Genomic DNA, 24295 nt, shown 5'->3' with positions numbered 1-24295 from the left:
TTTTAAATGGACTGAAAGTAATCTGAAGAGTTCTTAATTCAGTCATCAGAAGTGCTTTCTTCTGAGCACAGGTGGAGGAAGTTAAGGGGCAGAAAGGAAGAACTGTGTTCCTATAAGCAGCCTGTGGGTTCACCTACCAGCTCAAAACCACGTTATAATGATTCTACTCCTCACTCCATACCAGTTTCTTTCCAAAAAAATAGCAACTCAAAATGAGGAACCCTTTTGAAAGAAAATATGGAAGTAAGAATTATAATACTTGTACTTTATAATGTTTTAGGCTATCAAACTCTTTCCTATCTGCCACTTTTTTCTCCATAATGCTGATGGTTGGACAGAGAACAATGTTCCCTTCTTATTGGTGATAAAGCTGCAGATTGGCAAGAAAAACAAATGACTTTCTCCTAATCACAAAGCAAGTCAACTCATTTGAGACTAAGGTAATAATTGCAGACTGCTGAACAGATTTCTTTGCCATAAACTATGACTTAGAGAGTGTTACTGAGTGAATATTTTGTCCGATCTAATCTAAGAATAATACAAAGTCTACTTATTGTACAGAAAATACGCTTCCGAAGTATTTTGTTTCCACTATTTATTTTAGCCAGCTATTTTCTTATGCATATATTGGAAGGTCCGGTCAGATTCATAGGACTTGTGTATTAGGGCTTAGATTAATGAAGCTTTATTTTTACCCCTGTAAAAGTTTTTTTTGTTGTTGTTTTGTTTAAAGAATGTCCCCATACTACTGAAACAAAGGGAAACAAGGTCAACAACTCATAATCAAAATTCAATGGTTTTGTAATTTGAAATGGTTGAAGGGAATGTGCTGGGTAAACTGATTATTTTAGTTCCCAGGCGTTCATGGTAAACATGTAAAATTGTTGACATCTCTCAGAAATAGCTCTGTCTCCCAGTTATTTGAATTTGCTTTTTTTTTTCTACTTTTCCAGCCATGTAAAATCTGTGTCAAAGGTTAAATATACCTTTGTTCAGAGAGTTAAGAAAAATAATAAGATGTACTAGTTTTTAGTAAGCTCTTTATAAAGAGGAAAGTTGGGCTACTTCATCAGTATATTATGGGCTACTAACAAAAAACATAGTCCAGACTGTTCTAAAAATAGTCAAATAACATTTTTTGTGATTCAGTTCCATAATTGCCTACCCTAATGCTTCTCTGTGATATTGCTAAATAAATCCCTGATGACTTTACAAAAAGAGCTCTTTAAAAAAAAAAAAACAGATATACGGTCTTTTTTTTTTTTTTTTTTAACTTTTATGAGCTAACATTGTGATAGGTGCTTTAAGAGAAATATTTTTCCAGAATGATTTTGTAGTAAAAGTAAAGGGCAGCTTTTGTATTGTCATGTCTGGGTGGATAGTCATCTTTCGGTTACTAAGAAATCATGTAGTGTTCCCTAAAGAGAAGCTCAAAAATCTGCTCAGCAGAAAGAAAAGTATTGATTATCGGTTTCTTCATTTTCTCTTATGCTATGTGGTGACCTACCAAATAGATTCACAGGTGTATCAATATCTGTTTGGAGGATACCGATTATGCTTATCATTAGTGGGAACAAAATATTCAGATTCTTCACCATGGTGAAGTAGAGTAGTACTAAATTCCCAATAGAGAATTATCGATTTTACAAAATAATATTTATGTCTCCAGCTGACGTTTTCCTCTCTTTGGGGTGTATTTACTATTTATTTTGTATCTTTGATCTTTTTCTTTGGAAGATTTTACCTATTGCTGTCCTACTGTATTAAATATCCCATACAATGAAATAGGTTAGTAAAGATTTTAAAACCCCACAAATATCCATTTTTGGCTCTTAACACATGGGGGGAACAGTTTTTATAAAAGCACTTCAACATGTAGAAGGGAAAGATAATCTTCATTATGATGATTTCAATTCAGGATCAATAGGTAGTGACTCTGCAAACAAGGGAACACTTACCAGCAGTACTTGAAGACTTGTGAGTTGGGATTGCATGTTACTTGAAAGACCTAATTAAGCTAAATTTTGGTGCACAGCAGTTGTACATGATTTCATGTTTATGTAGCAAAATGCTTTGAAATGTACTAGTTTTGAAAAATACATGTAAAGATAGTTGTGAAAATTGTCTATTATATTTTCCTGTGTGTCTCATTTATTTAGAGCATAAAGTTTCTTTTTTAGTTCTAACTGAATAAGGCTAAATGAATACTGTAATTGAAATTATATTTTAAATCTTTGTCATGAGTTTTTAAAAAAAAAAAAAACTATTGCAAATTGTATCATTCCTGATTACACAGAACTTTGTGGGTGGTTTTAAATAAATTTTATACTTCTATTTTGCACCTGGTGGTCTAATTTTTCTTTCCTCTTCAAAATCATATTTTTTACATTTACTATCCAATAAAAGTCACATATTTTTAACTACACAGGACTATACGATTTATTTGGAGATAACCAAATATATGCATTGGGTTCAAAACCAAATCAGGATGGCTGTAGCAGAACCCTTGCGTTTTAAACCATTTAATCCCCACAGTGATGCTATTAAGTAAGGGCTCTTACTAACCCCACTTTACAGATGAATTCAGGAACTTAAAGTGGTTAAGCTGACACCCCTAGTAATTAGCAAAGCTGTTAATCAACCTTGTTCTATATTGACTCATGCCCTCCCTTGGATTTATCATTATTTTAATAAAACTTAATTCTGAACACAGAATGCTAACATTATTTTAAATTTGACATCCTAAAAAGTTAGTAGCTCAGTCATGTCTGACTCTGCAACCAAGGGACTGAAGCCTGCCACTCCTCTATCCATGGAATTCTCCAAGCAAGAATAGTGGAGTAGCTAGCCATTCTCTTCTCCAGGCGATCTTCCTGACCCAGGGAAGGAAACCGGGTCTCCCTCATTGCAGGCAGATTCTCTACCATCCGAAATGAAAACAAAACAAAACAAAAGAAAACAAAACACACACACAAAAAACAAATACGTTTTTAGTGATATTCCAGCAAATATTATAGAAAAATAAGTTACTTTAAATTCATCTTGTTAGAAACCTATTTCTCTGTAGCATCCCAGTAGTCTTCCTTCTAGTGATAGAAACTACTCCACTGGCCCACCTCCCCTTCTCCACTTCCTCTCCAGGCAGCTAGAGACTACATTTATTACCTCCTTCCTGACTGGTTAAAAGGGAGACATTAGAGATGCTGAACGTACAGACAGACCTGAACAACACTCTAGGGGATGGAAGAATAAATAGCTCAGCTAATATCCTAACTCGACAGGTACCCTACAAGACAACTATCAGGTTTTTTGAGTCTTCTCTAGGCCAAATAGACACTTCGTCACTATTTCTTTAGTGAAACGGGTTCTAGATCCTTAATCTTAGTTCCCTGACCAGTGACCAGGGATTGAAACCTGGGCAGTGAAAGCACTAATTCCTAACCACGACTGCCAGAGAATGCCCTCCTTTATCTTAATTGATGCTCTTTGAGACAACAACCTGAATAATCCTTTAAAACAGTTATCTTTTAATAACAGATCTTGTGGGTAATTCCTTGACAGTCCAGTTTTAGGGTTCCATACTTCCACATCAGGGTTCATGGGTTTGATTCCCTGGTAGGGGAACAGATCCCATAAGTTGCACAGTGCGGCCAGAAAACAAACAACAAAACAAAAATCTTGGGTCATGACATTCCCCAGCTTAAAACATCCCAGTGACTTCCCCTGTACTTAGTATGAAAGCACACTCCTTACTTGGTCATTTACCAAGTGTGAAGAACAATGAAATAGTTGGTGAATAACTTTCATTTACTCAAGGAGATGCAAGGGAATTTCCTGGTGGTCCAGTGGTTAGGACTCTTATGCCTCCACCGCTGGTTGATCTCTGGTTGGGGGACTAAGCTACATCAAGCTGCAGAGTGCAGTTAAAAAAGCGGGGAAAAGTGTGAGAAATTGAACTGTGATATCTGTAATACATGCTAAAAGAAGACCTAAATAATTGGAAAGAATGGATACTCAACGTTGTTAATCGTGGGAATGTGAATGTGTGTAGTCACTGTGAAAACAAGTTTGCAACTCCTCAACAAGTTAGGCATAGAATTTACCAGATAACCCAGAATCGCACTACTAGGTATAATCTAAGAGAATTGAAAACAGGAGTTTAAACAAACACTCTACATGAATGTTCACAGCGTCATTATTCATAGTAGCCCCAAAGTGGAGGCAACCCCAAAGATCAACTGACAAATGGATAAACAAAATATGGTACTGTTCATATAAAGTAATCGTTTTAGCTATAAAATGAAGTACTAAGGCACGCTACAAGAGGAACCTTGGACACCATACAGTAATCACACAAAAAGCCTGTATAATTTTTTTTTTTTGTAATGGGTCTTCTGGCGTGTAAGCTCTATTTCTCTCACCTGGGATCGAACGCCGGGACCCCAGCATGGGTAGCTTGGAATGTTAGCCACTGAAGCACCAGGCAAGTCCCAGTATGATTCTATTAACAGGAAATGTCTAGGACATGCTAATCCATAGAAAGCTGATTAGTAGTTGCCTGGAGCTGGAGAGCGCTGGGATTAAGGAGGAACTGCGAAATGGGTAGGAGTTCTTTTCAAGTGTTGGACGCATGGTGGTTGCACAGCTTTATGTAAATGCTAAAAGCCTCTGAATTGTACAATAAAATACTTAACCGATGGGATTATATGTTAAGTGAATTTCATCTCAATTTTTTCAAAGTTAGGAAGATGTCACTGGATATAGTCATTCTCCCACGTACCTGAACTACAAAAAAAAAAAAAAAAGAACCCCCCCCCCCGAAAATGGCGGCGAGCTCATGGATCACATGACTCCCGATTCTTTCCTTCCCACACTCGGCGAAGCTTCTTCCTTTGAGCTTGCGCAGAGATACAGACAGTTGGCTCATTGTCATACAAGTGGCAAGGTAACCCGTCTTAGGCAAGCTCCGATTCCAGTTGCGTAGTGAAAGGGGTGAGCGCATTGACGGCTACCTCGGGAGCGCGCACGTAGAACGTAAGCCCGTGTGCGCCGTTCCTCAGAGAGATTGGGGAGGGGGCAGAGGCGCGGAGGAAGACGGGGAGGTTGGCGCATGCGCTTAAGCCTGATGGGTTTGAAATGGCTTCGGTGTTAACTGGGATCGGATTCAGGTGAAGGTTTGGTCCTCGCGGTTGGAGCGGCAGGCGGCCGAGCCGGGGTTCCTAACGTCCTGTCGGATCCTCTGAAGCGCCGGGAGCGGCCGTTTTGGTAGCACGGCGTCCGTAGGCCGGCGACGGTGGGGCTCTCGTGGGACTGGGACGGGAGAAACACAGTCCCTTTTGTGCGGGTCGGAGTAGGCCCGGCGCGGCCGGCCCCTCCCCCACCGCCTCGGGTTTTTTTTTTTTTTTTCCGGCGGCCCCTCCGGTGCCCCCGGCAACCCTCGGCCTCGGCCTCTGCTTGGCAGGCTCGAAGGGGCTGCGGGCCGCCGTTCCTCGCTCTCCAGCCGGTGAGGCTTTAGCCTCCTGGCTTCGGGTCGGAGCCTTGCCCGGCGGCACGGGTTTTGGGGAGTGGAGGCTTCTCCGCACCGCTGGGGGCTTATGTGTACCGGAGCTCTCGGTATTCCCTTCTTTGCATTTCGCCTAGTCTCCGGGACGGAGGATTCCCTCTCCCTTGGTCTGCGGCCCGCGAGGAGCTGGGGCTGGAGGAAGATGGATGGCACAGCTCTGGCCCCTCCGAGGTGTGGGGGGAAGGGAGTGCGCGGGCTGAGATCTTCGCTTCTTCTGGCTGGATTTGGGGGGGGGAGGGGTCTTCGGGATGGTTCTTTAAGGGGCGTCCGTTGTTTCAACTGTCTTTCTCCTCGAGGAAGGGGAGAGAAGAGGAGCCCCCAGTTTTTTCCCTAGTCTGCAAAGTAAGGAAATGTTCGTTATTTAAATGATGCTCTTGAATACCTTTCTTCGATGTCTCGTCCCAATTTCCGTTATTGGTTTTTCCACTTTTAGCCCCCAGCCCTTTGCCAAAAGAAACAAGCAGGCTATTTTTCTGTTGAATGTAAAGCTGTGTATTTTTTATTGTTAAGAATTGGGTAAGAAAACGGCAGATGGTCTTCTGTTTAAATGTGACAGTTTGTAGTCGATGAGGGAAGTGCGTTTCTTGTAAGTCAACCTCTAATGTCATGTATTGAAATTGGCTACTTTCGAGAACTAATTTGATGTAAAATGTTTTTGCTGCATATCGGACATTCAGGTGCCCTTTGTTATTTATAGTTGGTCTACGAAGATGTCCTTGACAAATTAAACATTTCTTTAAAATAAGACTTTTGTGATGGTTGTAGTTTGGTTGAACTTTAAACTGTGGATCCTTTCTTAATAGATCGCTGCTGTAGAAGACTAACAAGCGAAGGTCCCCCCCTCCCCTTTTGTCATGGCTCAGTTTGGAGGACAGAAGAATCCGCCATGGGCTACTCAGTTTACAGCCACTGCGGTATCTCAGCCAGGTCAGGCTTCCTCTGAACACATGTGCTATAGATGCCGGATTTGGGATATGTTTTAACTGTGTGCATTAATCTGTGCATAATACTGTTAATATAAATTTGCAAATGATGTATCTTTTAAGATTATCTGTGAAGCTTCTTTTAAAAATTGATAGACCAGCTAGCGAAATACCTGCTTTGCACAGCAGTTTGGACAGTTATATGTAGTCTTTTAAACGTTAAATTGGTTTAGTTATGTTAGAGGTTAGCAGCCACTCATTCATTCTAGTTTACCTCATTTGGCATGTTAAGGTGTCAGTATTCATAAGTTATATTTAAAATTAAATGTATTCATACTTTATGAAAAATTATAAGACTGGTTTTCAGGTATTTGAATTTTAAGTGAAAAAACCAACTCTAAAGAATTTATGAAGCAAAGGAAAAGAATAAATAGATGTAAAGGAAAAGAGCAAGTATTTACGTATTCAAAATAAAGCCTACGAAATGTCATTTTCAAAATAAGTAACAAAATACGTCATTAAAAGTGTTTATTTCAGCATTTCTTCCTATTGTTTTTGGGAGGACTTACTTTTTTTTTTTTGCAATTTCTTGACTTATGGTTGAGTCTTCAGTTTACAAAATGAAATTTTGAGTTTCTCTGAGTACCCAGAAAAGTTGCAGCTTATTCTGTTAATTTGAATATATTTTACTTATGATATACTTGATACTAGTTTTTGCTGCATTTTACTTAAATTTTTGTTATTTGAGGTCAGTTGCAGAGACACTGTGATCTTCTAACTCTGATGTTCTAAATTGGATCGACATGATTATCTTGCTGTGTAGGTGACCTTTCTCTTTAAGGAAATGAATATATTAGGGTTTTTATTTTAGTTACTTTTGATTTGAAATATTAAAGGAGCAACAGTTGATTTGAGAGATTAAATGAGCAACTGAATATAATATGAAATAATGGTTATAATTGGTATCCAAGTGTTTCTTCTCTGTGTTAAACAGTGGGGAACCTGATAATGACTTAAGTTTGATAAAACAGGAATTATTACCAAATACTGTGTGTCCAGAAACAAGTGATGTGTACTGGTATTTTGGTAAAGAACATGTTTACCTGATTTCCTGTGTACAATTTGCTTTAATTTCTTATCTGTATTGTTCCTATAGAATAGCTGTTATGGTGAATTTCTATTGTCTATAGTTCTTAACATCTATATTGTAATTACTTAAATATGCGCTGTGCTTTTGTTTTTATTTTGAAACTGAGCAAAGGAGAGACTATAAAGGTTTTAAAACTTGTCAAAGTCAGTAGTAATTATAGACCTCCTTTTCCATATTTGACAGTAGAGATTTCAAATGTAAATAATGGGATTTGTGTAAACAGTTTGTGCTCTAAGAAATTATGGATTTTTCTGGGACCTGTCATTAATCATAGTTTTTCAAAGTCTGATATTTTATTGATGCATCATGACTTTAGTAACTAACTAGGCAAGTATTTTGTTAGCATCTATGTTTAGTTTTCCTGCAAAAATCCTGGAGTAGGTTCTCTAGTGAGTGTTTTTATTAAATGTTTTTATTAAACTATTGAAATTTTTATGTTCTGTAGTTGGTAAAGAATCTGTCTGCAATGCAGGAGACCCCAGTTCAATTCCTGGGTTGGAAAGATCCCCTGGAGAAGGGATAGGCTACCTACTCCAGCATTCTTGGCCTTCCCTTGTGGCTCAATTGTAAAGAATCCACCTGCAATGTGGGAGACCTGGGTTCGATCTGGGTTGGGAAGATCCCCTGGAGAAGGGAAAAGCTACCCACTCCAGCATTCTGGCCTGGAGAATTCCATGGAGAGTCCATGAGGTCGAATAGAATTGGACACGACTGAGTGACTTTCACTTTCATATTTTGAGCTGTTTCCTGAAAGCTTGATATTTTCTAGCCTTCATTTTCAAGCCTTTGTGACTAATCATTATCTTATTAGAATTGATTCTCAGAGTCAAGCTAATTTCTAAGTTGAACTTTTTTCAACTATAAGGCAATTATGGTTTTATTTACACCTCATTTCAATGGAGAATTTCAGCCCAGTATATATATATAAGGCTTTACATTTTCTCCTGTAAGCTTCAAATGCAATTTGATAAAAAACAATTTCAGCAGAGAGGGCATCAGAAGAACTTAATCAGGATAGTAGTGTAGGTGCCTATTTTATTCTAGTTAAAAAAAAATGCATGCATTGAAATATGCCAGATATATTAGTATCAGAGGTCAATGTCAATCAAATCGTGGTCACACAACAGAAAAAGGTTAACTGAAAATTCAATTCAAATGAAAATATTTTGATCTTTGTGCCTGTGTATCTGACTCATTTTCTCCTGAAAGCAATATAAAAAAATTACTGCTATTTTTTTTTAGTATATGACTTAAGGTTATGTTCAGTTAATGGCTTTGCTATTCCATTTTCTAGCAAGATTGTCTTGCATTTGTACTTAACTCTGGAATCAGCTAACAGTGATTTGAACATTTCAGTGCATTCACACAGATGACATTGCTAAGTCACTTCAGTCATGTCCGACTGTGTGACCCCATGGACGGCAGCCCACCAGGCTTCCCCATCCCTGGGATTCTCCAGGCAAGAACACAGGAGTGGGTTGCCATTTCCTTCTCCAACGCGTGAAAGTGAAGTCTCTCAGTCATGTTCGACCCTCAGCGACCCCATGGACTACAGCCTTCCAGGCTCCTCCATCCATGGGATTTTCTAGGCAAGAGTACTGGAGTAGGGTGCCATTGCCTTCTCCGACAGATGACATATCTAAGATTAAAAACTTCAGTAAAAGTATGTACACTAGCACTTAATTGCTAAAATCTGTCATAAAGTTGAAGCTCAGTATTTGAATTATTTCTGATTAATTTTGATGCTGTTTTTCAATTGTGTCTGTACTATTCGCTCAGTCGTGTATGACTGTTTGCAACCCCATGTACTGTAGCCCACTCCTGTGTCCATGAGATTTCCTAGGCAAGAATACTGGAGTGGATTGCCATTCCCTTCTCCTGTGGATCTTCCTAACTTTAGGATTGAACCCCAGTCTCCTGCATTGCAGGCAGATTCTTTACCATCTGAGCCACCTAGGAAGCTGTTCAGTTAAGGAGTTAATAATTTCAAGTTTGTCATCTTTAATTTTCTTTTCCTTTACTCCCCATATTCAAACATATATCAAACTTTGACTTCTCCTTTGAAATGCCTCACATGTATTCCTCTCTTTTACTTTTAGGCTCTCTGTACTTCACATTTGGATGACTGATCCATAACTGCTTTCTCTTGCTTACATAAGCTATGCCAAGGTCTCTCACCTGACTTTCAGGCTCTTCCATACCCTTCCCCAAACTTTATACCCTGATCTGTGATGTGGGCTTCCCGGGTGGCACTAGTGGTAAAGAACCTGCCTGCCAATAGAGCAGACGTAAGAGATGCAGGTTCGATCCCTGGGTTGGGAAGATCCCCTGAAGAAGGAAATGGCTGTCCACTCCAGTATTCTTGCCTGGAGAATCTCATGGACGGAAGACTCTGGAGGGCCCCTGTTCATAGGGTCTCAAAGAATCAGACGACTGAGTGACTAAGCACATGATTTACCATAACATTCACTTAAGTCAGGATGCTCTTTTCCCCATCTGTCATTTGGTCATACTCTATATTTATTATTCTTCATTAAGTTCTAATTGCTTTAATTTGCTTTCCTCTTTTACTAGATATGATAGTTAACTATTTTCCCCCCTACCTCCAGTGTATCTGTCAGATGTGATAATTATTCCTAAAGCATGATTTCTATCTAAATTACAGAATGGGCCCTGAACTAGATTCTGTCTCAGCATCTTTCTCTAACAGATAAAGAATTTGAGGCCTAGAAGAGTGGTGAAGTTTATCAGGAGAAAGTCACAGAAGAGTCTGCTGTTAGGACCTCAGAATGTGGTTCATTGCTTCTTCCATTATTCTGTTCTTTTCAGTTCAGTTCAGTCGCGTCCGACTCTTTGCGACCCCGTGAACCACAGCACGCCAGGCCGCCCTGTCCATCACCAACTCCCGGGGTTCACCCAAACCCACGTCCATTGAGTCGGTGATGACATCCAACCATCTCATCGTCTGTTGTCCCTTTCTCCTCTTGCCCTCAGTCTTTCCCAGCATCAGGGTCTTTTCAAATGAGTCAGCTCATTTCCAGCCTCGTTTCTAAATTTCCTATTCTGAAATACTTGTTTTTTAATATTTACCCTTGTCTTTAAAATTTACCCTATTTTTCCATTTTGTAGTTGAAGTGCTGTGTTACATATTCAGTGACAGTTATAACTGGGGCCAGAGCTTTTAGGTTTGAAAGTTAAACAATTTCTGTTGTGTCAAGGGACATTGAGAGGGATAGCTGGTAAGTCACTGATTGAATCTCTAAATATCCCTTAGATAAATTATAGTGATATAGGAGTATCTTCAGTATATTTGACTCAAAGTATTTGTATGTGTATATGTATATGATTGCAACAGTATTAAGACGTTTGGGTGGATTTAGCCAATTCCAGGACATATTTTCTCACCCATTTCTTTGACCATGTGTATGGTGATGAAGTCATGGTGATTATGTGATGCTCTAACAAGTGAAGTAATACAGTTGTTTTGAAGGTGACTGCATTTAAACACATTTTTTTGTACAAACTATTATTTATGCTGGGCCACATAGCTTGTGGGTCTTAGTTCCCCAACCTGGGATTGAACCCATGCATTGGAATCATGAGTATTGACCATTGGACCCCCAGGAAGTCCCCCCTCTACAAATTTTATTAAGATCACACTCCATTTAAAGTTACTTCAAAATACTGACTTTGTTTCTTGTGCTGCAGTGTGTTACCTTACACCCAGTGGTTGCATCTCCCCCTCCCCTGCCCTGTCTTGCCCCTCCCTCCCTCTCCTCAGAACTAGATACTAGTCTCTGTATCTGTGACTCTGCTTTTTTATTACATTCACTAGTTTTATTTTTTAGATTCCACATATATGTGATATACAGTATTTTTTCTTCTGCCTTTTTTTCACTTAGCATAATACCTTTCGAGTCTGTCCATATTGCTGAAAAGGCAAGATTTTGGGTTTTTTTATGGCTAAGTAATATTCTATTGTGTATGTGTATGTACCACACATCTTTATCTGTTCATCTGTTAATAAACACTTACGATGTTGTTATAAATATGACCTCATTTTTTCTTCCTTTTTAATCTGACCCATTGGTTGTCTTAAAATCCCCATCTCTTGAGTCAGGAGCTCACATTGTTAAATTGCAAGATTCATGGTCTTTTTCAAACAAATAATGGCTGATGTGCTATGTATACTTACATTAGTTATCTCTTGATAGAGTTGGATATATCCAACTCATTTGGTACAAATTGAAGATTGAAGGAATTCCCTGGCTGTCCAGTGGTTAGAACTCAGTGATTTCACTCCCCAGTTTGATTCCTGACTGGGGAACTAAGATTCTACAAGCCAGCATGCTTTCCCCCCACCCCCTGAAAAAAAGGGAAGATTGCCGTTGGTGTGGGCTAGCCCTTTTTAAACACTGCTAATGCTATGTAATAGGAAATTGTCTCTAAAACATTGTTCTAAGAGTAAAAAAAAATGTACATAAACTCTTAGGCTCATTAGTATGTTTTTTTTCCTTCATCTCTGAGCATGACTTGTACTCTCATCCAGTGAGTATTTTTATTAACATACTATAAGCTACACACCAGTGAGTACTCCATCCTTCTATCCTAAATTGAGTGGGCAACTCATGTTTATGCATTAGTGACTTTGCTTGAACTATTTGTTTTATGATCTGGGAAATAATTTTGGTCTCTTACAGCTGAAAATGTTTCAGAAGTGACTTTGAAAGTTTGAGTACTAACTTTGGGTAATAGAAAACTCTTTGAAAGGAATGGAGTTGAAAACTAAATTTCAGAGTCGTTCAAGGATGGACATGTGACATTGCATATAGTGTCTTTAACTTCCTGAGAGGGTTGTTCTGTGATGATGGATACATTATATGTCTTCGTTATCTAATATGGTGGCCACTAACCACATGTAGCTGTTGAGCCCTTGCTCCTTGAAATGTGGTTAATGTGACTGAGAGACTGAATTTCTCATTTTGTTTAATTTTCCCTAATTTAAATTGAAATAGACATGTATGGCTGGTGGCTGCTTATTGAAAATGTGATTAGTATAGAAGATTACAACATTTAGAATATATTACATTTAAAATACTATTTTATGCCTCAGTTTTTAAAATATGCTCATGGCTTATTTATAACTGGAAGTTTGTACCTTTCACTGTCTTAATTTCTTATTCTTAATGCCTTCTAATTCTTAAAAGATAATGAAGGGGGAAAAAAGGTAATGAATATTTCCAGTTACTTGGGTACGTTATGGGCTTAGAATAGAGTCTCAGAAGCAACAGCAATACATCGACCAGTGAGTATCTGTGCATGGAGGCATCAAAAAGGTTTGTGATTTCTGTGAGGATCACGTCTTAGGAAGGATGTTGAGTTGAAGATGACATTTAGCAGACTTGTTCACATGATTTAAAATTTGGGTTTATATTGTTTTAGTAAATCTACAAGTTATAAGAAGAATCTTCCATGTCTTCTCCCACATTGCTTTTTCTCTCCATAAGGTGTAAGATCGCTTTTGAACATATATTGATATATGGTAATTTCAAAGGATAAAGCATTGCTTGACCAGTGCCTTAAATAATTTTGCAGAAGGTGATAGAAAGTGAAGTTTCTTGGATCAGTTTGAAGTTTTTTTGTTTGTTTCTTTAATGCAATTTATTAAGGTTTTTTTTTTTTTTTTTTTTGCATAAGGTTACTCCAAATTATTTTTTTAATTGACGTATAGTTAATATACAGTGTTGTGTTGTTTCAGATGTATTGCAAAGTGATTCCGTTATGTGTATATGTGTATATGTGTATATTCACATATGAAGTTTTGAATTTTACTATTTCGGAAGGGTGACTCATCTTAGTAAAGATAGGTATAAAGATAATAAGAATTTTTTAAATTTGTGAGTTTGATAAGATAAAGGGACAGCAAACAGGACAGGTTTCTCTTATGTGTTTTAATGGTGTGTTCCCAGGTATTCAATATATGATAACTACTGGTATGTCATAAAATGAATACTTCCATCATATGAAACTGATTTTACATTTAAAAAAATAATATATTTTACATTTGTCCTTGTTATTAACTTCTGGTAACCTTCGGTCATTTAGGGCTTATTTCATAGGTCTGTGGAAGTATTGATACATGGTTATAAGTGTATCTGTTTCAGATGTATCATGAGACCTCAACAGTCATTTTGAATCAGGTACAGATAAATGAACAGACTGTTCCAATGTGGATAATTGGAAAAAATCTCCAACTGATAAGTGTTAGGCCACTTATGGAGAGAGAAAGATTAAGTCAGAGATTCATACCTTTGTTCTTTGCAAGCTGTAGAATTATCATGCAGAATATTGATTTTATTCAATTCAGAAGAGTAGCGAATGCTATATACAAAAAATATTCAAGGATAGCTTCTTAGATCTAGCTACAAAAGAGAGGAGGATTAATACATTTTAATGAAATGTACTTTATTGAGCTTAAAATCTCAAACGATTTTAAAAAGAGCAATATTATATAGACATATAAAAGCCACAACCTATGCACAATGATTTCACAAAGTTTGAATTAACTAGCTAGTAGTGTGCAGCAGCTACTAGAATGTAAATTTTCTTCCCATAAATTTCTCTCAGCATTTGAGCCTTTTGGTACCTGTCAGTCTGCATTGTAGTTTCTAATTCATCACATTGACTGTCAACAGTGGAAAGAGATTACGGATATCAGCTATCATCCCACCTACTTAATGCTGGGCTGCTATATGTTGTCAGAGTCTAGAACACCTAGAAAAGCTGTAGGAAAAAGAGCTGTTTGTGAGATACTGGCTGTGAGCCCTTTTACTGTGATAGTTATTGATACTTTCCAGTGTTCTGGACATTGGTACTAGCAGAGTGAAACAGTAAATCAGAGGTCAGAGCTCACGTAGGGGAAGGAGATGCAGGTATGATTTGAATCACAAGAGGTTACTTTTGTCAAATACAGAACATCAAATTGAATTTTTAATTTTTCCTTTGTTCTCTACCTTTCTTGTGTTTACATGAGAATTTTGCTTCTGTTATCCTAGAAAAGTGGTTCTTAAGCTTGTTGGGGTTTCTTACCCTTTTGAAAATCTGATTAAAACTTTACACTTTCTTATCTGCACTTTTATGTACAGTTCCAGAAGTTAACAGGGTCTACTGGTTAGAACCTGTGCTGTAGTTTTGTACGTTTCTTTCCATTCTCAGTGCAGTTAACCTCATTTTGAATTTGCATTGGTGTTAAGACATTCCCCACTTCTCTTTATTTTGTTAGTCTTGGTTTCTCCTTTTTACCCATCTATGGCATCTGACTTATCTTAAAAACAAAGAGAATAAAATATTAATGTTGTAAGGGTTTAGGATGGTGTATTCAGGACATGCAGTAGGTTTTTTCCCCCACCTGCTTCATTCTTTTTTAATTTTTAAAAAGCATGTTTTATCAAGGAGTAATGTGTAATTTATATGAATTCCAAACATGATTTCTGGGATTTGCTTGTTTTTGCCTCACTTTGTTGTTCGTTTGCTTTATTTTTAAATAGAATTAATCTGGACACTTTAAACAAGATTGATGATGAGCATCACAGGTCTAAAGATTCTCTGGTAGATTCTAGACTAGGTGCTTTGGTTAATTCATAAATGGTCTCTGTTCTGTTCCTGTAAGACACAGTATTGTTCTTTCTGTACAGTTACTAACTAATAGCTGTTGAGCAGCACTTTTTTCAGGTTACTCTAAGATACAAGCAAGATGCTTTGGAAAAGGGAGTGTTCCATGAGCAAATACTGTTTTATGGTGACCTCTTTTGAGATTCACAGTGCTTAGTGGCATATTAAATGTTCTGAGGATTCTTGCAGTAAAAACATGTACTTTGCTGTTGCGTTAACTTTTAAAACCTTGGACCCCTTTTTTCCAAACTTAATGTCCTGGGGAGCAAGTCATCATTCTAGGAGATAAAGTTTTGGGAAGGGCAGTGCTAGACTGCAGTTTAGCTTTGTGTTTAAACTGTTCCTATCGTCTGTTGGCTAGTTTTACAGTTTTTTAATACAGAGTTGAAGTACAAGAAATACATGAAAACATCCTTGATAGTAGGATGTTATAAGGGTGGATCACTTCCAGCAACACTGTCCTTAATGTATGATTCTAATCTGCTTGAGGGTAAAACTGTACATTCTAGATGAGTAAAATAAGATAATATATTTTTTGCTCTTCCTGAAAATATTTCTTGAGGGTACTTTAGCCTCTTGGTCTAGCTGAGGTTGGTTGGGTTCATTCTGTAGTTTAATTTTATAGATTAAGTTTTTCTTGTATTTATCATGACTTGAACAAATATTTAAAGCCATTGGAATCTGAGGTGAGGCATTACTGAAATTTTTCTTTAGTTTTTTTTTTTTTCCTTCACTAAGCAGTGGCAGACTGTAATGCATAACTAAGCACTCATTGAAAATTCCTGGAAAGGATTCAAATAATCTTGACTTTTTTTTTTCCTTCCCCCCTTTTTTAATCTCATTTTAGCTGCATTGGGTGTTCAGCAGCCATCTCTCCTTGGAGCATCTCCTACCATTTATACACAGCAAACTGCCTTGGCAGCAGCAGGCCTTACTACACAAACCCCAGCAAACTATCAGTTAACTCAAACTGCAGCATTGCAGCAACAAGCCGCAGCTGCAGCAGCTGCGTTGCAACAGGTGAATGTTTAGGTTTTAAAATGTGACATAGAAAACTTTCAAATCTGAGTAGCCAAGGGTAGGTACTTGTACATTTTAAGGAGTGAGTAATTGTGGAGTTACATTATGCTTATTTTTTTCTCATGATAAGAATTATTTATGCTCAGGACATAACAGAAGTGTAGCTGCAGAGTCAAAATTCTAAAGTCCGTATAGCTTAGTTATTTGAATAAAATTTCATTCTTGATGAATCTGAAAGTATAAATAATCACTATTTTGTTTATTTTAGATGAAGTGTAGCTGTTTAGAAAATTCCTTTTTAGTGTAATGCTGGTTATATATTTGAATGTATGTGTGTGTATATTGCTTTTTGAGAATGACTAAAACTAATATCCTTTTTTTTTTTTTTTTAAATCTTTTTTCCAGCAATACTCACAACCTCAGCAGGCCTTGTATAGTGTGCAACAACAGGTTAGTTTATATTTTCCATGTTAAAAACTGATTTTTAAAAAGTCATTTGTTGCAACTAAACTTACACAGATTTTAGTTCCCCTCAGTAACCTTAATGTGTGATTTGAATTCTTCTGGAGTGGAAGAAATGTGGTAGGTATAAAGAAATGTCTCCAAGGGAGAGGAAGCTAGGAGAGAGGTCCTGAAAACTCAAATCCTAAACCAGCAGCCAGTCTTTGTCACATGTTTTTATGAAAGCATGTAGAAGATAATCTGGAAAGAGTCACTCTGAATGAATCACTCTGAATGAATCTTTGGCCCAATACTCCTGTTTGAAGCCTTCAGGCCTGTGTCCTGTACTAGACTACATGTCAAAATGAAAAGCTCCTTTTTCCCATTTGAAGCCTAAACCCTAGACAGACCATTGACTTTCAGCCTTTATTTATTTAAAGCAATGGAGCCCTACTTCCCCCACCCCCAATCAAATTGTATATTGAAATCCAGTATGTAAAATATAAAAATAGTGTTGGAAATGGGAGGAAGCCTCCCGTTGTAGTTCCCCTATTCCCAGGGCACAGTTGAACAATTTGAAAGCACCTTACTTGGACTAAAATAAGTTTCTTTGGCTCCTTTTCCCCAAGCTCATACTCTAATCATCATCTTCGAGGGTTATTATATCTATGATGGTAAGAAAAACAGAACCCAAGGAAAAACATATCAAGCAAAGTAGAAAGTCTGCCTTTAGACTTACTTTAGTAGTTAGGAAATACATTATCAAAGCCTATGTGTTGTTTTGAACCACATCAAAATGGCAATACTCAAATGTTTTGCCCTAAAAACTGCCATTACTTATCCATTCTTAACTTTCAGAAAAAGAAATTTGATAGATTTAACGTTTATACTGTTTTGAGTTAAAATGTCATATAGATTGTTTTATCCTAGCTTTTTAAGTCTAGTAAGGATTTATTTGGAAGATTATTAGTCACAGTGAATAAAAAGTCATGAATAGAACTGAGATCTTCAGATTCTACCATTGGGCTTAAAACACTAGTTAGAAGCTAATAAACATTAATGATGTCCCAAGAGAAATCTTACTTAAGCCCAAATCTTACCCTGCTCAGGATGTCCACAGCTCAGAAATGATGCCCATGCCTTCCTCAGACTGCTTACCTAACCAGTAGGAAAAAAGACCTTTTCCTCAAGTTATTAAGCATCATCAGGAGATGCCTGCTCTCCTAGCTATATACTCTTTAGTACTGTTGGGGCACTAGAGCATGATAAGAAAACTCCAGGCTGGGCAGCTTAAGAATGTTGAAACGTGACAGGGAGAAGGAGCACCAAGGATAAGTATTTCTTTGGAGACCCTCCTGATGGTGAATAAAAAACACAGTGCTGAAACTTCATAAAGTTACTTTTCTTCCACAGAAGAAAAATTTAAAATTTCTCCCTTCCTAGCAATTCCTTTTGCTTTCTGGTAATGTTCTGTTTTGTTATTGCTGTCAAAACTCTGTCAGAATGTGTGGTCCTTTATCTTTGGCAAATCTGACTGTGAGGAAGTGCTTCTCATTTTATGGAGTTTTATATATATATTAATTAGACATCTAGCAAGTAATATTTTTGATATAGATAGCATACTGATGATATTGAATCATTTCTGTAGCATGGTAATTAATGTGGGACATAACCGGAGGTTTCCCCCACTAGGGACTTGTGGGTTTTTTTCTGGATGTTATTCCTATGAAATAGCAAAAATAATACCTTCATCCTTATTGAATGAGTTATATTTAAGGTCTTCTGCAGTTGTTACAAATACTTGTAGGAAACCTCACTCTGATGACTTCTGTTACTTTTTATCTGTTTCTTAGTTAGAATAATCATTTAATAGAAATTTTTCCTTTTGTAAAGCATCTGTGAAACAGCAATTCCAATTGATCCTTATCTTTTTTCTCTCCTGTTTTTGTTTGGTTTTTGTTTTATTTTTAGTTACAGCAACCTCAGCAGACCCTTTTAACACAGGTTAGTTTGGCATTACTTTATTTCTTTTGAATATCTGAATGCAGAGTAGACTAAAGTTTTATTCCTATTCTGGGTTTTCTTTCAGTATTTAAAAATGAATATTTGTTGGAGTCACATAATAGTTTAGCAAAATAATGTTGAATAAAGCATTGTTTTGCTTTTTCTTTTATGCTATTTGATTGCTGATCCTACTATGATCTAGTTTGAATAAATATGAGGCCTTATTTTAAATTTAATACTGATTTTTTGGCTTTTACATTTTCTTTGTAGCTTAAATTATTTTTAGGGATTTTTTTGTATATGTTATATCTTCATTTGACTTTATTATAGGAAAGTTATTGTAATGCATTATCAACTTAATTTTTCAGCAGCATTAAAAATTTTGTTAACTTTTGATACATAATGCTACTTTAGGCTTTGTGGACCACTTACGGTCTATGTTGCATATTTTTTTTCCTTTTATATAATTCTTTAAAAGTGCAAAAACCAGGAATTCCCTTTGTCCAGTGGTTAGGACTCCATGCTTTCACTGTTGAGAGCTCAGGTTTTGATCCGTGTTCGAGGAACTACAATCCTACAGACTGCATGGCACAGTTTTGAAAGAAATAAAAAATGTAAAACCCATTTTTGGCTAGTAAGTTGTATAAACATCATAAGCTGTGGGCTGGATTTGGTCCTTGAATTTCGGTTCAGTGGCCCCTGATGTACGCAGCTGTTAAGAAAGCAGAACCTGTAATAATACCTGAGGACAGTGATTGCCCCGTGGATAGGGAACTAGATGGCAAAGGAGCAGAGAAACTTTTTACTCTGTAACCTTTTGTACCTTTCACAATGTTGAATCTGTTACTTTTAAGAAAGTACACTTCGGTTGAGAAATCAGCCTCATTTTGTTTTTATAAAGAAGCTAAAATTGGGACTTCCCTGGTGGTCCAGTAGTTAAGTTGAGCTTCTACTTCAGAGGTTACGAGTTTGATCCCTGGTCTGGGAACTAAGATCCCACATGCCCTGCAGTGCAGTTAGAAAAAGGAAAAACACAGCTAAAATTGATTAACACATATATCCTATTTTCAGTCTTCAATAGTAGGATTTCCAGACTAAATAGAAAAGGTATAAAAGTTAGCCTCTTAGAATGCTGTGCTTACTTGCTCAGTTGTGTGACTCTTTGTGACCCCAGGGACAGTAGCTCACCAGTCTCCTCTGTCTGTGGGGATTCTCTAGGCAAAGGATGCTGGAGTAGGTTGCCATACCCTTCTCCAGGGAATCTTCCCAACCTAGGGATCGAACCCAGGTCTCCAGCATTGCAGGCAGACTTCTTACCGTTTGAGCCACCAGGGAAGCCTTTTCTTAGAATAGCATTTTCCAAAGTGTACCCGTATTTTTTTTTTCCTTGTATATAATTCTTTAAAGGTGCAAAAACCAGGAATTCCCTTTGTCCAGTGGTTAGGACTCTGTGCTCTCACTGTTGAGAGTTCAGGTTTTGATCCTTGTTCAAGGAACTGCAGTCACACAAACTGAATGGCACAGTTTTGAAAGAAAAAAAATATGTCTTAGGATGTTAAAGAAATGTCATGAGAATTTCATGGCTGTAGTTTTAAGAGATGCCGAGTTCCTTTACTAATTATAGAACTGGACTCACCTATTATTTTTCAATTGTAGAACGTCGAGACTTGCTTTATTGGGAAAGTGTAAAATGAATTATGGAATTTGAGTCGAATCATGATTATTCCTTTATTTTTAATGATTTTATTTCTGTTTATATATAGAAATTTTAATAATATGTTGTTATTCATGCTTGATTATGCCAGAAAAGACCAATGAAACTGTTACCTTTTCCCTCAAGTTTTATTGAGTTATAATTGACGTATGACATTGTATTAGTGTAAGGTGTACAGCATGATTTAATATCATATATATGTATAGTGAGATGATCTTCACAATCAGTTAACATGTATCACCTCACATAAGTGAATTTTTCTTTTTCTTGTGATGAGAACTTTCAAAATCTACTCTCTTAACAAATTTCAAATGTATGATACAGTATTGTTAACCATAGTTACCATTCCGTACATCTCCAGAACTTACGTTTAACTGGAAGGTTGTACTGTCATTTGTCCCAGCAGACTCGCCTCTGGCAGCTACCAGTCTGTTTTCTGTTTTTATGAGTTCTTTGGTTTTTCTAGATTGCATGTATAAAAGTGAGATCATACGTAATTGTATCTCTCTCTCTGCCTCATTTCACTTATCTAGGACTTTCCTGAGTCTTTGTTGTGCTATTATGGATTTTGAGTTTCTAAGAGGGGGCTAGAATAAGCAGTGTTTTTTAAAACTCATTACACTATGGTGGCTTTTTTCCCCTGAAACTTCCCTGTAAAAGCACTCATCTGAGGGAACTTAATCATGAAATTGATTAAAAAAAAAATTTTTTTTTCAGACTTGAGTTGCGTCTTCAAGGTGTACCTACGTATTAAATTGTTTTTAGAATTTTGAGTTAGTTTTAAGTAGTCATTTTTTATTTCTAGACTACTTGTAATCCTTACCTTAATTTGATGTTGATTTTGTTTTATAGCCAGCTGTTGGACTGCCTACAAGCCTTAGCTTGTCAACTCCTCAACCTGCAGCTCAGATAACTGTATCATATCCAACACCAAGGTCCAGTCAGCAACAAACACAACCTCAGAAACAGCGTGTTTTTACAGGGGCTGTCACAAAACTACACGATACGTTTGGATTTGTGGATGAAGATGTATTCTTTCAGCTTAGGTAAACTTAATTAGTTGTTGGCAGATGGCTGCTTGTATCTAGCGTTAAGTATTTTGATAAGACACCTGCTTAGCTGGGGCATGGAATTGTGGTTTAGCTATAGTTTTCTGCTTTAATAATTCAACCTGTACCTGTGGCATTTTTTGATGGAGAACGTGATGAAAGATCTCTTTTGATTATTGAATGCTCTAGTCCTTGTGAATTCTTTATAAATGTTTTATAGGGGTGAGTTTACATTTCTAGCTGTTAATGAACAGACTTACAGTAAGGTTTAAGATTAAAATAATCATATACTTTTTAAAATTTAATCTTCTGTTTGACATACCTCATGATAACATATATGTAAAATGTTGTAGCTTCCCTGGTGGCTCAGACTGTAAAGCATCTGCCTGCAATGCAGGAGACCCAGGTTCAATCCCTGGGTTGGGAAGATCCCCTGGAGAAGAAAATGGCAACCTACTCCAGTATTCTTGCCTGAAAAATCCCATTGGATGGAGGAGCCTTGTGGGCTACAGTCCATGGGGTTGCAAAGAGTCGGATATGACTGAGCGACTTCACTTTCACTTTACTTAGTTGAAAAAAAAAATAGGATTAAATGATTGATAAACTAATGGATTTGAATTATTATTCTGTTCATGTAGTGGTGGTTGCAGGAAATATGTATTTCCTTTGATATTTCAAATTACTTCTAATGAACTTCTTAGAAGTGCTTTGAAATATTAAGTTTAATTGCTGTGTAAGATTTTTCTGTTTAAGTGGGTCTCCTGTTTTCTATATTTTTCTGCTTAAGTCTCAGAGGTGTATCTACTTTTCAAAAGAGATTTTCAGGCTTCCTATTTCTGGTGTACTTTACAGTGTTTAGTATTAACATATAAATCTTTTGGTAGAATTTATTCTAATAGTGTTTGTATTTAACTTAATTTTTTTTCAGTGCTGTCAAAGGGAAAACCCCCCAAGTGGGTGACAGAGTATTGGTTGAAGCTACGTATAATCCCAATATGCCTTTTAAATGGAATGCACAAAGAATTCAAACACTACCAAACCAGGTATATAAAATAGTATTCTAAAAACTTGGTTATTGAGTCTTCCAATTTACAAAGATTTTTCTTTGTTTTTTAAAATGTTATTTCTTTTTGTTAAGAATCAGTCCCAAACTCAACCTTTACTGAAGACTCCTCCTGCCGTACTTCAGCCAATTGCACCACAGACAACATTTGGTGTTCAGGCTCAGCCCCAGCCCCAGTCACTGCTGCAGGCACAGATTTCAGCGGCTTCTATTACACCACTGTTGCAGACTCAGCCGCAGCCTTTATTACAGCAACCACAGCAGAAAGGTATTACAGACTAAAACCTAGCTGTTCAGTTATTAAAATAATGAGAGTATGCTACTAATTACAAAAAAAAGCAGGGACTAGTAGAATACCTAAAAATAAAGTTAAATATCTTTTGTAGAGAATTTCTACTTGTATAGCGATCAGGAAGTGTTTTTATAGAGGAAAATGTATCGAGACTTCTTAAAAACATGACATTGTATATGTATGTAGAGTCTGGTGGCAGTACCTCACTCATTGAACAATAGTGTATCAAACAAATGAACTGTTTTAAATTTTCTGAAGCAAATTGATAATTTGTAACTCTATACAGTTTCTTGGAAATGGCAACCCACTCCAGTGTTCTTACCTGGAGAATCCCAGGGACGGGGGAGCCTAGTGGGCTGCTGTCTCTGGGGTCACACAGTCAGACACGACTGAAGCGACTTAGCAGCAGCAGCAGTAGCATCCAGTTTTCTTACCCAAAAATACTAAAAATGATAGTCTTAACTTTTGCAGAAGTCTACTTAATTGGTATTTTTTTAAATGTAATTGTGGCATTTTCTGTTTTGTAAATTGGCACAAACATAACATTTATAAAACTGATTGCAGTTAATTAATTATTATTGAATAAACACCCATGTAATCATTACTTGGGTAAAAAAGTACATTATTAGTTAACTCCTTTTCTTTTTTAACAGTTTTACTCTAAGTATGTATGCTCGTAATATACTTCAGCCTTGCCTGTTTTTGAATTTTACATATGTGATTGTCTATATAGTCTTTTTTATAAGAATTTTGTTCATTATATTTTAAAGTTTTTCATACTTTCTTGTTTTATGTGGCTCTAATTTCTTTGTTTTCATTATTGGATAATGTTCCATTGTATGAATATTGTACAATTTATGTTTTTCTTTGGTAAATGTACTGTTTCTAGTTTTTGTTTTCTGAAAACATTGCAGTGTATGTTCATGATGTAGGCATTTTGACATTTCACCCATTAACGTAAGTGTGCCTTTCCTTAAAGAGAATCTTTTCCTATTATTACCACAATCTATTGTCACTTCTAAAAAAAGCATTTAAATACTTTATTTATATTTAGACACCCCCAGTTGTCTCGCAGATTTCTTTTAAAAAGGTTGTTCTTTGTTTCCTGAATGAAAAGGCAGTCACGTTTCATGTGTTGTATCTGGTTATGTTACTTTGGGCTTTCCAGGTGGCTCAGTAATTAAAGAATCCTCCTGCAGTGCAGGAGACAGCCGGTTCAGTCCCTGAATCAGCAAGATTCTCTAGAGAAGGAAATGGCAACCCACTCCAGTATTCTTGCCTAGAAAATCCCATGGATAAGGGAGCCTGGCAGGCTGTAATCCATGGGGTTGCAAAAGAGTAACTAAACAGTAGCAACAACAGTGTTTCTTTAGTCTTTTTATTCCAAAATAGTTTTCCATTTTTT

At 36.9% G+C, this 24295-nt stretch overlaps 1 protein-coding gene across 18 annotated transcripts in view; it reads left to right on the top strand.

Annotated features, from left to right (window-relative positions):
* The first annotated feature begins 4886 nt into the window (after window positions 1-4886).
* Window positions 4887-24295, top strand: part of CCAR1 (cell division cycle and apoptosis regulator 1) — a 46624-nt gene continuing 27215 nt past the window's right edge. The window contains exons 1-10 of one of the 18 annotated variants that reach the window (XM_086382655.1): window positions 5115-5168; window positions 5641-5734; window positions 5864-5905; window positions 6367-6490; window positions 16155-16327; window positions 16733-16777; window positions 18740-18772; window positions 21339-21532; window positions 22464-22578; window positions 22674-22866. In XM_086382655.1, coding sequence (XP_086238781.1) covers window positions 6418-6490; window positions 16155-16327; window positions 16733-16777; window positions 18740-18772; window positions 21339-21532; window positions 22464-22578; window positions 22674-22866 — 826 coding nt within the window. In that variant the 5' untranslated portion in view covers window positions 5115-5168; window positions 5641-5734; window positions 5864-5905; window positions 6367-6417. Of the gene's footprint in view, window positions 5035-5114; window positions 5735-5863; window positions 5906-6366; window positions 6491-16154; window positions 16328-16732; window positions 16778-18739; window positions 18773-21338; window positions 21533-22463; window positions 22579-22673; window positions 22867-24295 lie in introns of those variants that run through there. The other 17 variants (XM_086382651.1, XM_086382650.1, XM_086382653.1 and 14 more) reach the window with 17 other exon arrangements.

This window comes from Bos grunniens, chromosome 28, assembly GCF_055505025.1.
Source record: "Bos grunniens cultivar Pamir isolate PY7600 chromosome 28, Bosgru_T2T1.0, whole genome shotgun sequence".
Taxonomy (NCBI): Eukaryota; Metazoa; Chordata; class Mammalia; order Artiodactyla; family Bovidae; genus Bos; species Bos grunniens.
Note: the sequence above shows the minus strand (reverse complement) of the source record. Positions and strands in the feature narration are given on the sequence as shown.